This window comes from Artemia franciscana, chromosome 3, assembly GCF_032884065.1.
Source record: "Artemia franciscana chromosome 3, ASM3288406v1, whole genome shotgun sequence".
NCBI lineage: Eukaryota > Metazoa > Arthropoda > Branchiopoda > Anostraca > Artemiidae > Artemia > Artemia franciscana.
In genome coordinates this window covers 11059439-11074680 of record NC_088865.1, presented here as the reverse complement: position 1 = coordinate 11074680, position 15242 = coordinate 11059439, and the positions used below count along the sequence as shown (strand labels likewise).

Here is a 15242-nt window from a genome sequence, read left to right as displayed (position 1 = left end):
TTCATAGCTTAACTATGGAAAAGAGACAATCTAAATTAATAGGCACTTGAAATCAACCTTAATTTGCAGTATACTAAAACAGTTTTTTTTATTAATATTGACGCTTCTTTTCTTAAGTCCATTTCCCTAACCAGCAAGTACCCAAATTATAGTTGATTTGAAGTGCCAATTAATTTGGATTTTATTTTCCCCACCATTTTGCAATGATTGGTCGGGAAGGGTTGAAGGTGGAGATAAGGAATATCTTGTTTTCACTCATCATCTCTAGAAGATAGGGATATAGAAGATTAGGTATTTATAGGTGACATCTTAAGAGCCAACTAGTTAAATAATTCCATTTGCTTGAAATAATTCCAATGGAAATTTTACTGGTAGCTGACTATTTGACTATTTAAAATATTTAATTTTGCTATTTAAAATTTGGACTCTACTGTGTATTAGAAATTATTGATAGCTGAATAATTGGCTATTTTCAACTTATATATATATGTATATGTATAATGATTAGTGGGATATTTTTTCTATACGTAAACTTTACTATTTCATATTAGCTGTATGGTAGATATCCAATTTTTCGTGGTACAATTTTAGGCAAAAAACTGCCACGGTTTTATTTCAAAGGGTTGGCAACGCTGAGTCGGGATTTAGAATAAGCAGTAGCTTAACTATATAGTATAGTTCCATTCAAGAATCACTGCCATGGATTCTGCAGCATCTCCTAGTCTTGAAGCTGTAAGTTCTTCTGCTGTTACTGAAAGGTAGTTTTCCAATTTATGTTTTTTTTGCATCTTGGAAATTAGTTGTTAGGTGAATGAAACTTTTAGGAATACATCCAGAGCCTTAATGATCTCCAGGAAAATATTTTGGTGTTTACTTCCACTCCATCTCCCCCTTTATTGTAATATCTGTTTGTTTTGTTTTTAGCTTACTTTTTGATGGTGATTTGTGGTAGTTCTTTGCTCTGAAGATTATTTGAATTTATTTCCGCTCCTTACATTAATTTCTGCCAAAAAAATAGGTTGACCATTTTCTGGGAGATCAAATTTACTCCATAGTCTATGGTAAATCTGGCACCTTTCACTAAATCCCATATATGCAGAGACAAAAATTGGGTCACTAATAATTGCTAGCTGATACATCTATAGACCCCTATATTAAAAACCATGCAAAACAAAACTGTTGTTAATAGCTCTTTTGTTCAACAGTAGAACACAGATTTTTTACTTATTATTGGGTAGCCTATTTTCAACAGTGTTGGTCTTACTCCATATGTAGGTAGAAGGAGTCAAAGAATGTTTTTTTTTCAAATTTTTACTGTAAAATTGAAAAAAGTAGCCTAATACCATTCTTGAAACATTGAGGAACAAATTGTAATGTCAATCAGTATCAGAGAAAAAGAGTGTTTTTAACTTTTGTTAAGAAAAACTAATTTTTATTGAAAGAAAGATAATTTCAATGTGTAGCCTATCTGAGGCCTGTCATACAAATGGATAGCTAGGCTCTGGCAGCAAAAATATTTTACACAAACAAGATTTTCATCAGAAAATCAAGCTTTTGTTCTGATATTCCAGCCTTGTTGATCCTGTTTGGTATAGTATACAGCATCATTGTACTCCTTTAGATATGTTTCCCTGATCTTCTTCATTTTTACTGTTAACACTATAACAGATGTCCATTTGGTCAGTTGAAGGACCTAGTGAGATGTCAGAGTCTTCATTAGGAAGATCATTTATCTTTTCCAGTTTTGGCTCAAGTTTCTGCTCTTACTTTTCCTTATTTCTTCTTCCATTTTTTTCTTTCTCTCTTTGTTCAATTGCTCTCAAAACTTTCAAAGGTATCATTATTTCAGCTTCCCAAGCAATTGTTTGCCTACCAGATGTCCTGGATGCTGAGGCGTTAAGAGAATAGGTGCATGTTGAGTCCAAGAGGAATTCTTCAAATTATTTCTCATGTGTATAAATCTTCTTAAGACAAACCAGCACTGACATAGTAATCTGATCAGTTGTAGTATTCACTGTAACTGTTTCTTGTTAAAATCTAGGTATCTGATTTCTTTCTATCAAGATATTGTTTTAACTTGGTTAGATGAAGCTTTGCCTTGTCAATATGTGCTGGGATAGTTTAATCATATATTCCTGTTGTTTAAAGTTATTTTCTAATCAGTAAAGGAGTAAGGTAAGTTTCCAGACGTGACATAAATTTTGACAAATCATTGTTTTGATAAAATGTCCCCAGAGTGACAGCTTGCTTGTTTCCACTTCACAAGCGTCTGCTCATGGGATAATTTCAGCCTTTTGAAAACAACCCTGTCAAGGGGCTTCAGAACAAGGGATGCATGGTCCAGCAACTTAGAAATAGCAATATTGTTTTCTGAAACGATCTCCATAAGAATCAAGGATAAATGAGAGTCATGGCCCACATAAATAAGAAGTGCTTTTCATTTCACCTAAAACAAGTAAACATCTTCAAACCAGTTATGGAACAGGTTTGCTGCCATCCATTTCTTCTTAATAGCTGAAAAACATGCATTTGAGTAGCCTTTAGCAGGTAGTCATGAACTCCAGATGTTTCCTTCCCAAGAAGACTACCAGCAGTGGCAGTTTCTCACCTGATACACAAATACATGTTAGAGCAGTTGTGTTATCATGCCCATTGGCACCAGTTTGCCATGTTGCTGGGGATCCTTTTGTGCCAGAAATTTTATGGCTATCAGGATTGTAACAAAACAAAGTTTCATCAAAGTTATACGAACATTCCAGTTTGTCTAAGTTGTCAAGCTCTTCTGTTGTTTTTAGTAGCAAGTTACAAAAACCTAGAATGATGAAAGGGTCTGCTTGTTGCACAGCCCTCAGGTTTCTTAAGTGAGATGTTGTGTCTTTTCTTAAACCCAAACTCCTGGCTTGGTTTTAAACATATTCTTTAAAATATATACTTTCGGTTTTCAAACAGTTTGTGGTAACAATCTATAGCAAGGAGTGAGCCAGGTCAATAGTAACCAAGATTCTAAAAAAATATGAATTTTGATACCAATTTAAACATCAAATGAATCAGATTTTTGTGCTAATTTTAAACATTTATGTTTTATCAAACTTAGTTTTACCTATCAAAACTTACAAGCCTGAGAAATTTGCCTTTTTTAAAAAAAAGGAAACACCTTCCAAAAGTCATAAAAATTTTAATGAAGATCAGATTCAGCATATCAGAGAATCCTACTGTAGATGTTTCAAGCTTTCATCTGCAAAAATGTGGAAGAATCTTGTATTTCTGCCAGAAGATAGATCATGGATGTGTGTTTTTGTTTGTTTTTTCCCCAGGGGCGATTGTATCAATCCAATGGTCCTAGCGGAGGCATTCTAATGGAAATTAAAAGTTATAGTGCCCTTTTAAGTGACTAAAATAATTGGAGGGCAACTAGACCCCTCCCATGCTTATTTTTCCCAAAGTCATCAGATCAAATTTCCAGATAGCAATTTTGTTCAGCATAGTCAAAAAATCTAATAAATATGTCTTTGAGGATGACTTAATCCCCCACAGTCCCCAGGGGAAGGGCTGCAAGTTATGAACATTGTCTATTGTTTACATGTAGTATTGGTTATTGGTAAGTATACATACTTTATCAGACGGGATTTTTTGTGGTGATGGGGAGGGGGTTATGTGAGAGGATCTTTCCATGGAGAAATATATCATAGGGAAAGAATTTCCATGAAGGACTCTCCAGCATTATGTAAAAAAGCAAAGAAAGATTAAATTAAAAAACGAAACAAGTAAATTTAAACAATGAGGGGGTTCATCCCCTCCTCGATGCCTCACTCTTTACACTAAAGTATTTTAGTAATTTCAAAAGAGATATTTATTCTAATTAAGCAGCCTTGGTGATTGAGTGGTCATTCTTAAAGAATTAGAACAAAATATGAACTCTAGAATAAAGAGAGAGGTATTGACAAGGAGGCAACCTAACCTAAACCTGATAAGTGTAATAAAAATATATAAATGTAGAAGTTTATTGTGTAAGTTGATTTGTAAGTTACGTAATGTTTATTACTAGGCTAATTAAAAAACGTTTTTGAAATAAAATTAAAAGCTCTTGTAGACTTCATCCAATCATTAAAATCATCCAACCAAAACTTTGAAAAAGCCATTTAGCCAAAAAAAGTAAAATTATTATAATTTCGCTTTAATTATTCGTGTACGTTGAACCAAAATCAAAACCTTCATTAATTTAAAAACAGTCAGAAATTAAATAGAAAAACATGTTTTTATGGCACTTGGTATTTACCAAGTGACATTTAGCAATCACAAATTCTGTTGCTCTGTCTGTCAGTCCTGGTCTTGCTAGTTTAGGCACTTTCAGATAAGCTAGGACAATGATATTTGACAGGCTTATCAGGGACTAGACCAGATTAAATTGTAAATAGTCGTTTCCCCGATTCGACCATCTGGAAGGGGAGTGGGGGTATGGTTAATTTGGAAAAATTAGAAAAAATGTGGTATTTTTAACTTACAAACGGGTGATCGGATCCTAATGAATTTCGATGTTTATAAGGATATCGTGTCTTAGCGCTCTTATTTTAAATTCTGACCGTATCCGGTGACATTTGGGGGAGTTGGAAGGGGAAACCTAAAATCTTGGAAACACTTAGAGTTGAGGGATCAGGATGAGACTTGGTGGGAAAAATAAGTGCAAGTCCTAGTTACATGAATGACATAACCAGAACGGATCCACTCTCTTTGGAGGAGTTGGGGGGAGGATTAATCTGAAAAATTAGAAAAAATGAGGTATTTTTTAACTTGCGAAGAAGTGATTGGATCGTAACGAAATTTCATATTTAGAAGGACCTCGTAACTCAGATCTCTTGTTTTAAATCTCGACCGGATCCAGTGTCATTGGCGGGAGTTGGGGGGGGGGGGGGCGAAAATCTTGGAAAACGCATAGAGTGGAGAAACTTGGTGGCTAGAATAAGAAATTGTCGCAGATACATGATTGACGTAAATGGAGTGGATCCGCTCTCTTTGGGAGAGTTAGGGGGAGGGGGTCCAGTGCTTTGGCGAGTTTGGTGCTTCCGAACGTGCTAGGACAATCAAAATTGGTAGCCGTGTCAGGGATCTGCACAAATTGACTTGATAAAGTCGTTTTCCCCGATTCAACCATCTGGTGGGCTGAAGGGAGAGGAAAAATTAGAAAAATGAGGTGTTTCTATGCAAGTGGGTGATCAGATCTTTATGAATTTTGATATTTAGAAGGACCTTGTGTCTCAGGAGGTCTTATTTTAAATCCTGACCAGCATTAAGCCTCTGATTTTCCTTTTAAATTAATAGCTATATGATTCTCAGACTTTTCCTAGAGCTCATGCCATATTAGCTCTTGGCTGACCAAAAAAATAGAGGGCAACTATGCTCCTCCTCCGCCCCCTTTTTTTTTTATATCAAAACTGTCCGATCAAAACTTTGAGAAAGCCATTTAGCCAGAAAACTAAAATTCATATACAAATTTCGTTTTAATTATTCATGTATGTTGATCAAAAATCAAAACCTGCATTAATTCTAAAACATTCAGAAATTAAATAAAAAACAAGTTTTTTAACTGAAAGAAAGGAGTGACATTAAAACTTAGAACAAACATAAAGTATTCCATATACGAAAGGACCAGCCCACTCTTCATTGACCTGCTCTTTACACTAAAGTTTGACTCTTTCTCACAGCTCTACTTTTTAAACCAATAAAATACCTTAGCGTAAAGAGTGGGGGATTGAGGAAGGGACAGCCCCTTTCATATACAGAATAATTTCTGTTCGTTTTAAGTGTTGGTGTCACTCCCTACTTTCAGTTTAAAAAAATGATTTTTTTTTTATTTAATGTTTATAAGAATCTGTAGTTTGGCTTACTATTTGCATGTAGGACAAACTCTTTCATCGATTTTTGACACCAACTCAAACATTATTGTTTAATTTAGTTTTATACCTCCTTAAGTTACCTTGTAAAATAAAACTTAATAACATTAAAAAAAAAATTGCTCCATACTTTTGGACATCATGGATGCATTTACACTTTTGATCTATCTAAATGGTAAGATTAGAAGTAGTAATAGTAGTAGCACTAAAAGTTTCAACTTAATTCCCCCAGTCGTTCGTGAGATATTGATGAGGTGTCTTATTGGCAACCATACACACACTGGTTTTTGAGCTAGTTTTAAAGCATAACGGGCAAATTGCATAACTGCAGAGCGTTGATGTACCCAATTTTTTTTGAAGCATAGCTACTGGACCTAGAGATATAGGGCTACTTGCCCTCCACTCACTTTTGACTCTTTAAAAGGCCACTAAGTCTTTTAATTTCCAGTGGAATTAGCTCCTTTAAAAGTTTCAATGATATTGCTAGCTATTATATAGTGGCGCTGCCTATGATATTGCTTATATGCCCTTTTGAATACCTGGATATATGTAGTTTTTTAGTTTAATTTAAACTTCCCCTAAACATCCTCTAAAAGTTTCATCGTAACCCATTAGCTTATTAGTTAAGGTAACTGTACGGGTATTATTTGTAGGATACACAATTCTCCTATTGGTTATTTCAAAATTCGTGACAACTTGCCCTTAAAGGTCAAACTTACTAATGGAAGTCATTCTTGAGATCTTGCTTTGGAACCTTGTGAAAATTTGCATACTCATAGTTAGTTTTGATTTAATTCAACACCCACCTGAACATTCCTTTAAAGCTTCACCTTAATGCCCTTAGCTTATGTAGTAGCAAATGTTGTAGCATTAGTAGAAGTATACACATACCGCATTTGGTTCTTCATAATTCTCTTCAACACTTGCTGAAAGTTTCAATTAAATACTATCAACCGTTTTTGAAGAATTTTTGGTTTTTCCTCTCGACAACTAGTGTAGGCATAGTTGGTAACGGATTATTTCAATACAGTTTCAGTGTTCCCTACATTTTTCGCTTTAATACCCTTAGCTTTAGTAGTAATAGTAGTTGTACCAGTAATAATAGTAGTAGCATTAGTAATAATAGTAGCAGTAGTATTAGCATGGCTAGAAGCAGTTGCAAAAGGATACAAATATTGGCTTTTGAATAGTTCAACATCCCCTGCAACAAGCCCTGTAAGTTTCAAATTCACAAACCAAACTGTTCTAAAGACATTCCTGATACGCCTGTTTGACAACCTGTATACTGACGGTGTTTTACGATTCAGTTCACCTTCCCCCTCATAATTCCCTGGAAGTTTCACCTTTATGCCCTTAGGCATAGCTGTAATAGTAGTCACAGTAGTAGTATTAGCACTAATAGTAGTAGTATTTGTAGAAACAGAACTAATACTTGTGGCACCAGTAGCATTAACGTATTGCCTTTTTGTCAGTTAAACATCCCTCTAATCATGTCTTGGAAGTTTCAATTAATACAATTAGCCGTTGCTATGACATTTCTGGTCCTTTTGATAGCCTGTATATTCAGATAATTCTTTAAATTTTCATCTTAATGCTCTTGGTTTTACAAGTTGTTGTTATACAAGCAGTAGTAAATGTAGAATTGGTAGTAATACTGGTAGTAGTATGAACATATTGCCTTTTGGTAAATTGATCTTACCTTTTAAGTATTATCTGAAAGTTCCAAATTACTACCCAAATCCATTCTCGAACTAAACTCTTAAGGCAATTTGCATGCACTTTGTGTCTTTTGATTTAGTTCAAATTTCTCCTCAATATTTAAAAGTAGTAGCAGTGGTATCAGTAGTAGTGTTGATAGTTGTAGTAGTAGTAGCATCCAAATATCATCTTTTTGGTCAATTGATCATCTCCCTTATGATTTCTTGAAAGTTCCAAATTAATGTACTCATTCCTGAGTTAAGCCCTTTTGACAATCTATATGCACATATAATTCTCTGAAAGGTCCACCTGAATGTCCTTTTTTTTGAAAAGTAATAATAATTGCTTAAAGTACGACCCTTGCCTTAAGGGCTCTGGGGGGTTGATATCCCCAAAGGTATAATTTCTGGATCTTTCAACAAGGCTGCAGAAATAGATGTCTCGAAATTTTGATTAGATATTTATTTTGGGAAATGATAAGCGCGGGGGGGGGGGGTTGCTGGCCTTTAAATCACTCTTGACTCTTAAAAAAGGGGTACAACCTCCTATTTCTATTCAAATACACCATCCGAAGTTTATTTGACTTTCAATGTCCAACCTTTCAATATCCAACCAAATGAGCCCCTTTCGAAGATTATGTGACTGTAATTTTCCTTTAACTTTGTTCAGTTATGCTAAACAAAGTTGCTATGTTAAAATTTTTGTTGGATGTATTTGAGGAAATGATGGGCGTGTGTGAAGGGTCTGGATGCCCTCCAATCACTTTTCAAGCAATTCGTAGTAACGAACTATAGTAAGGAGTGACCCAGCTTAATAGTAACCGAAACTCTAAAAAATGGAAGTTTGATACCAATAGTTACATCAATAGAATCATCAAGTTTCATCAAGCTCAATCTTACCCATCAAAAGTTACGAGCCTGAGGAAATTTGCATTATTTTAGAAAAGAGGGGAAAACACCCCCTAGAAGTCCTGAAGCTTACGAAAAATTACACCATCAGATTCAGCGCATCAGAGAACCCTACTGTAGAAGTTTCAAGCTCCTATCTACAAAAATATGGAATTTTGTTGTTTTTTTTTGCCAAAAGACAGATCAGGGATGCGCGTTTATTTGTTTTTGTTGTTTTGTTTTTTCCCAGGGGTAATCGTATCGACCCAGTGGTCCTAGAATGTCGCAAGAGGGCTCATTCTAGCGGAAATTAAAAATTCGAGTACTCTTTTTAAGTGACCGAAAAATTGGAGGGCACCTAGGTCCCCTCAGACGCTCATTTTTTCTCAAAGTCACAGGATCAAAATTTGAGATAGTTATATTATTCAGAATAGTCGAAAACCTAAAAATTATGTCTGGGATGACTTAATCCCCAAGAGTCCCCGGGGAAGGGGCTGCAAGTTACAAACTTTGACCTTTATTTGCATATAATAATGATTATTGGGAAGTGCATAGATGTTTTCTGGGGACTTTTTCGCATTGAGGGGGAGGGGAGGGGATTTGTGGGAGGAAATTTCCATGGAGGAGTTTACCATAAGGGAAGAGAATTTCCATGAAGGGGGGCGCTGGATTTTCTAGTATTATTTAAAAAAATGAAAATAAATATTTTTTTTCAGCTGGAAGCAAGAAGTAGCATTAAAACCTAAAACGACAGAGATTATCATGTATATAAGAGGGCCTGTCTCCTCCCTAATTTTTCGCTTTTTACGCTAAAGTAAGCCCTTCAATCACTTTTTAAACAATTTGTAGTAACGAACTGTAGTAAGGAGCGACCCAACTTAATAGTAACTGAAACTCTAAAAAATGGAATTTCGATACCAATAGTTACATCAATAGGATCACAGTTCTGCTGATTTTAAATATATAAGTTTCATCAAGTCCTGTCCATTAAAAGTTACGGGCCTGAGGAAATTTGCTTTATTTTAGAAAAGAGAGGAAAACAACCCCTAAAAGTCATAGAAGCTTAACGAAAATCACACCATCAGATTCAGCGTATCAGAGAATCCTACTGTAGAAGTTTCAAACTCCTATCTACAAAAATATTGAATTTTGTATTTTTTGCCAGAATGCAGATCATGGATGCGTGTTTATTTGTTTTTTGTTGTTTTGTTTTTATAGAACTTGGTATCTACCAAGTGACATATAGCGATCGCAAATTCTGTCGGTCCGTCGATCTGTCTGTCCTGGTTTTGCTACTTTAGGCGCTTCCAGGTAAGCTAGGACGATGAAATTTGTCAGGCGTATTAGGAACCAGATCAGATTAAATTGGAAATAGTCGTTTCCCCGATTCGACCATCTGGGAGGGGGGGGGCGGTTAAATCGGAAAAATTAGAAAAAATGGGGTATTTTTAACTTACGAACAGGTGATCGGATCTTAATGAAATTTAATGTTTGGAAGGATATCGTGTCTCAGAGCCCTTATTTTAAATTTTGACCGGATCCGGTGACATTGCGGGGAGTTGGAGGGGGGGCTAGAATCTTGGAAAACGCTTAGAGTGGAGGGATTGGGATGAAACTTGGTGGGACAAATCATCACAAGCCCTAGATACGTGATTGACATACCCAGAACGGGATCCACTCTTTTTGGTGGAGTTGGGGGGGGGGGGTTAATTCTAAACAGTAGAAAAATGAGACATTTTAAGTCTTTGAAAACGCTTATAAATGTCGTAGATACGTGATTGACGTAACCGGACTGATCCGCTCTATTTGGTGGAGTTAGGGGGTGAGGTTCAGTGCTTTGGCGAGTTTGTTGCTTTTTGACCTTTTAGGACGATGAAAATTGGTAGGCGTGTCAGGGAGCTGCACAAATGATCTGATGTTAATGAAATTTGATTTTTGGAAGGGAATCGTGTTTCAGAGCCGGTGACATTGCGGGGAGTTGGAGGGGGGGCTAAAATCTTGTAAAACGCTTAGATTGGAGGGATTGGGATGAAACTTGGTGGAACAAATCATCACAAGCCCTAGATACGTGATTGGCATACCCAGAACGGGATCCACTCTTTTTGATGGAGTTGGGGGGGGGGGGGTTAGTTCTAAACAGTAGAAAAATGAGACATTTTAAGTCTTTGAAAACGCTTATAAATGTCGTAGATACGTGATTGACGTAACCGAACTGATCCGCTCTATTTGGTGGAGTTAGGGGGTGAGGTTCAGTGCTTTGGCGAGTTTGTTGCTTTTTGACCTTTTAGGACGATGAAAATTGGTAGGCGTGTCAGGGAGCTGCACAAATTGGCTTGATAAAGTCGTTTGTCCCGAAGGAGTGATCGGATCTTAATGAAATTTTATTTTTGGAAGGGAATCGTGTTTCGGAGCTCTTATTTTGAATCCCGACTGGATCCGGTGACATTGCGGGGATTTGGGAGGGGGAAAATCTTGGAAAACGCTTAGAGTGGAGGGATCGGGATGAGACTTGGTGGGAAAAATAACCACAAGTCCTATATACTTTATTGACATAACCAGAACGGACCCGCTCTCTTTGGGGGATCTGGGGAGGGGGTGGGTTAATTCTGAAAAATAAATGTCGTAGATACGTGATTGACGTAACCAGACTGATCCGCTCTATTTGGTGGAGTTAGGGGGTGAGGTTCAGTGCTTTGGCGAGTTTGTTGCTTTTTGACCTTTTAGGACGATGAAAATTGGTAGGCGTGTCAGGGAGCTGCACAAATTGGCTTGATAAAGTCGTTTGTCCCGAAGGAGTGATCTGATGTTAATGAAATTTTATTTTTGGAAGGGAAACGTGTTTCGGAGCTCTTATTTTGAATCCCGACTGGATCCGGTGACATTGCGGGGATTTGGGAGGGGGAAAATCTTGGAAAACGCTTAGAGTGGAGGGATCGGGATGAGACTTGGTGGGAAAAATAACCACAAGTCCTATATACTTGATTGACATAACCAGAACGGACCCGCTCTCTTTGGGGGAGCTGGGGAGGGGGTGGGTTAATTCTGAAAAATTAGAAAAAATGAGGTATTTTTAACTTGCGAAGGAGTGATTGGATCTTAATGAAATTTGATATTTGGAAGGATATCGTGTCTCAGAGCTCTTATTTTAAATCCCGACTGGGTCCAGTGACATTGGGGGGAGTTGGGGGGACCTAAAATCTTGTAAAACGCTTAGAGTGGAGGGATCGGGATGAAACTTGGTGGGAAAAATAAGCACAAGTCCCTAGATACGTGATTGACATAACCGGAACGGATCCGCTCTCTTTGGGGGAGTTGGGGGGAGGTTAATTCTAAAAAAAAATTAGAAAAAATAAAGTATTTTTAACCTACGGAGGAGTGATCGTATTTTAATGAAACTTCATATTTAGAAGGACCTCGTAACTCAGGGCTTTTATTTTAAATCCCGAGGGCTCAGTGTTATTGGGGAGGGAGGGGGCGAACATAAATCTTGGAAAACGCTTAAAGCTGAGAGATCAGGATGAAACTTGGTAGGAAGAATAAGCACAAGTGTAAGATATGTGATGAATTAAACCGGACCGGATCTGGTCTCTTTGGTGGAGTTGTGGGGGAGTAATTCGGAAAAGTTAGAAAAAATGCGGTATTTTTACCTTTAGAAGGATCATGTGCTTTAGAACTCTTATTTTAAATTCCGACCAGATCTGGTGACTTTGGGGGGAGCTGAAGGGGGTACCGGAAATCTTAGAAAACGCTTAGAGAACGTCTTAGAAATCTTAAATCTTAAACGCTTAATCTTAATCTTAAAACGCTTAGAAATCTTAGAAAACGCTTAGAAAACGTAAGATCGGGATGAAACTTGATGGGGAGAATAAGCACAAGTTATTGATATGTGATTGACATAATTGGAATGGATCCGTTCTCTTTAGGGGAACTGGAGGTTGTTGATTTGGAAAAATTAGAAGAATTGAAGTATTTTAACTTAAGAACGGGTGACCGGATCTTAATGAAATTTGATATTTAGAAGGAACTCATGTCTCAGAGTTCTTATTTCAAAATTCCGACCAGATCTGTTGACATTGGAGGGAGTTGGAGGGGAAAACCGGAAATCTTTGAAAACGCTTATAAATGTCGTAGATACGTGATTGACGTAACCGGACTGATCCGCTCTATTTGGGGGAGTTAGGGGGTGAGGTTCAGTGCTTTGGCGAGTTTGTTGCTTTTTGACCTGTTAGGACGATGAAAATTGGTAGGCGTGTCAGGGAGCTGCACAAATTGACTTGATAAAGTCGTTTGTCCCGATTAGACCATCTGGGGGGATGAAGGGAGAGAAAAATTAGAAAATTTGAGGTACGTTTAACTTACGAGTGGGTGATCGGATCTTAATGAATTTTGATATTTAGAAGGACCTCGTGACTCAGAGCACTTATTTCAAATCCCGACCGGCATTAAGCTTTTGATTTTCCTTTAAAAGCAGTCTATAGATTCTTAGAAATTTGCCAGAGCTCATACCATATGAGCTCTTGGCTCTTCCGACCTCGTCACAAGTGCCATATGAGCTCTTAGCTTTTGTTTTCCCAGGGGTGATCATATTAACCCAGTGGTCCTAGAATGTCGTGATAGGGCTCATTCTAGCGGAAATAAAAAGTTCTAGTGCCTTTTTAAGTGACCAAAAATTAGAGGGCACCTATGTCCCCTCCCATGCTCATTTTTTCCCAAAGTCACTGGACCAAAATTTTGAGATAGCCATATTGTTTAGAATAGTCGAAAACCTAAAAATTATATCTGGGACGACTTAATCCCCCAGAGTCCCGGGGAAGGGGCTGTAAGTTACAAACTTTGACCGTTGTTTGCATATAGTAATGATTATTGGGAAGTGTAAAGACGTTTTCAGGGGAACTTATTTGCGTTTAGGGGGGAGGGGGCTTTGTGAGAGGATCTTTCCATGGAGGAATTTATCATGAGGGAAGAGAATATCCATGAAGGGGCGTAGGATTTTCTAGCATTATTAAAGAAAAAACAATAAGAAAATAAACAAAAAAAGCTTATTTCAGCTGGAAGTAAGTAGTAGCCTTGAAACCTAAAACGAACAGAAATTATCATGTATATGAGGCTGTTCATCTCCTCCCTAATTCTTTGCTCTTTACGCTAAAGTATTTCTTGTTATTTCAACTATTTATCCTACGGCCTTTGTAATTCAGGGGTCATTCTTAAAGAATTGGGTCACAATTCAAGGTTTAGTGTAAAGAGTGAGGTATTGACGAGGGGTGAATCCCCTCAAATACGCAATAAAAATATACAAATATAGAAGTTTGTTGTGTAAGTTAATTCGTAAGTTACGTATATCTTTTACTAATAAAAACGTTTCTAAAATAAAATAGATAAAAAGTTCTAATTGCATTTTAAGTAACCAAAAGTTGGAAGGTAACTAGGCCTCCTCCCTCATCCCTTTTTTGTATCAAAATCGTCCGATCAAAACTATAAGAAAGCCATTTAGCAAAAAAAATTTAAATTTCGTTTTAATTATTCATGTATAGTGAGCCAAAATCAAAACATGCATTAATTCAAAAACGTTCTGAAATTAAATAAAAAAACAAGCTTTTTTTAACTGCAAGTAAGGAGCGACATTAAAACTTAAAACGAATAGAAATTATTCCCTATATGAAAGGGGATGTCCCCTCCTCAAGGCTTACTCTTTATGCTAAAGTGTTTTACTGTTTTAAAAAGTAGAGCTGTGAGAAAGAGTCAAACTTTAGCGTAAAGAGCGGGGCGTTGAGGAGGGGAAAGCCTCTTTCGTGTACGGAATACTTTATGTTTGTTTTAAGTTTTAATGTCGCTCCTTACTTGCAGTTAGAAAAAAAACAATTTTTCATTGAATGACTCTTAAAAAGGGTATTAGCCTTCTCAATTTTCAATTGAGTGATCTCATTTTAATGTTTCTACGACAACTCCTTCTGTATGAAGTGTCCGTGTTCAAAAAAAAGAATAAAATGGATAATTGTGCCCATATTTCTCTTTAATTAGGCAGCACCATTCAGAAAGAGGGCACGTTTGATCCTGGGTCTCCAAAAGGCTTAGTGTATTAAGGTGAAACTCAAAGGAAATGTGGAGAGGGATGTTGAACACAATCAAAAGACTCATTGTGTTTGCTGGTTGTGAAAAGTGAATATCACTAATATCTAAAGAATGACTGAGGTTGTCAAGTAGAAAATTTCAAGGTATACCAAGGGTATTTTTAAGAGATTTTTGTGGCAATTAATCTCCTCTCCCTCCTTGTTATTTTTATGTCCTCTGTCTGGACAACAGTAGTTTGAAATTGCCATTTGATTTAAACTAGTCAAAAGTCCTAATAATCATACTTGCAGGGATGCCTTTTCCCCATAGCCCTGAGGAAAGGATTGTAAATTATGCAAATTGCCCGTTGTATACATGCAGGATTTATCATCTGAAAAAGGTGGAAAATGTTGAGGGATATTTTATACTAAATCAAAAGGCATAAAAATCAACAACAAGAAGAACAATAGGGAATTATTTTCGCAAGACAGTGGAATTCTATATTTAAATGAATATTTCGACCTTATGTCCAAGGGCTGTTTTCAGTAAAACGTAAATATATAAAAGAAAACTTTCCTTTATTCTAAAAATTTATGCGTAAGTAATTTGATAGATATAGTCGAAAAACTCAAAAACGTAAGTATAGGCTATCAGAAAACACAATAGTTAATACTTTTGACATCGTTTCTATGTATACAAACATTTATGTGGCAGTATATGA

General features: G+C 36.6%; 1 protein-coding gene across 2 annotated transcripts in view; it reads left to right on the top strand.

The window, feature by feature from the left end:
• The first annotated feature begins 603 nt into the window (after nucleotides 1–603).
• Nucleotides 604–15242, top strand: part of LOC136024879 (phospholipase A and acyltransferase 3-like) — a 57180-nt gene continuing 42541 nt past the window's right edge. For both annotated transcript variants that reach the window (XM_065700407.1, XM_065700408.1), the window contains exon 1: nucleotides 604–758. In XM_065700407.1, the coding sequence (XP_065556479.1) occupies nucleotides 700–758 (59 nt within the window). In that variant the 5' untranslated portion in view covers nucleotides 604–699. The remainder of the gene's footprint in view (nucleotides 759–15242) is intronic.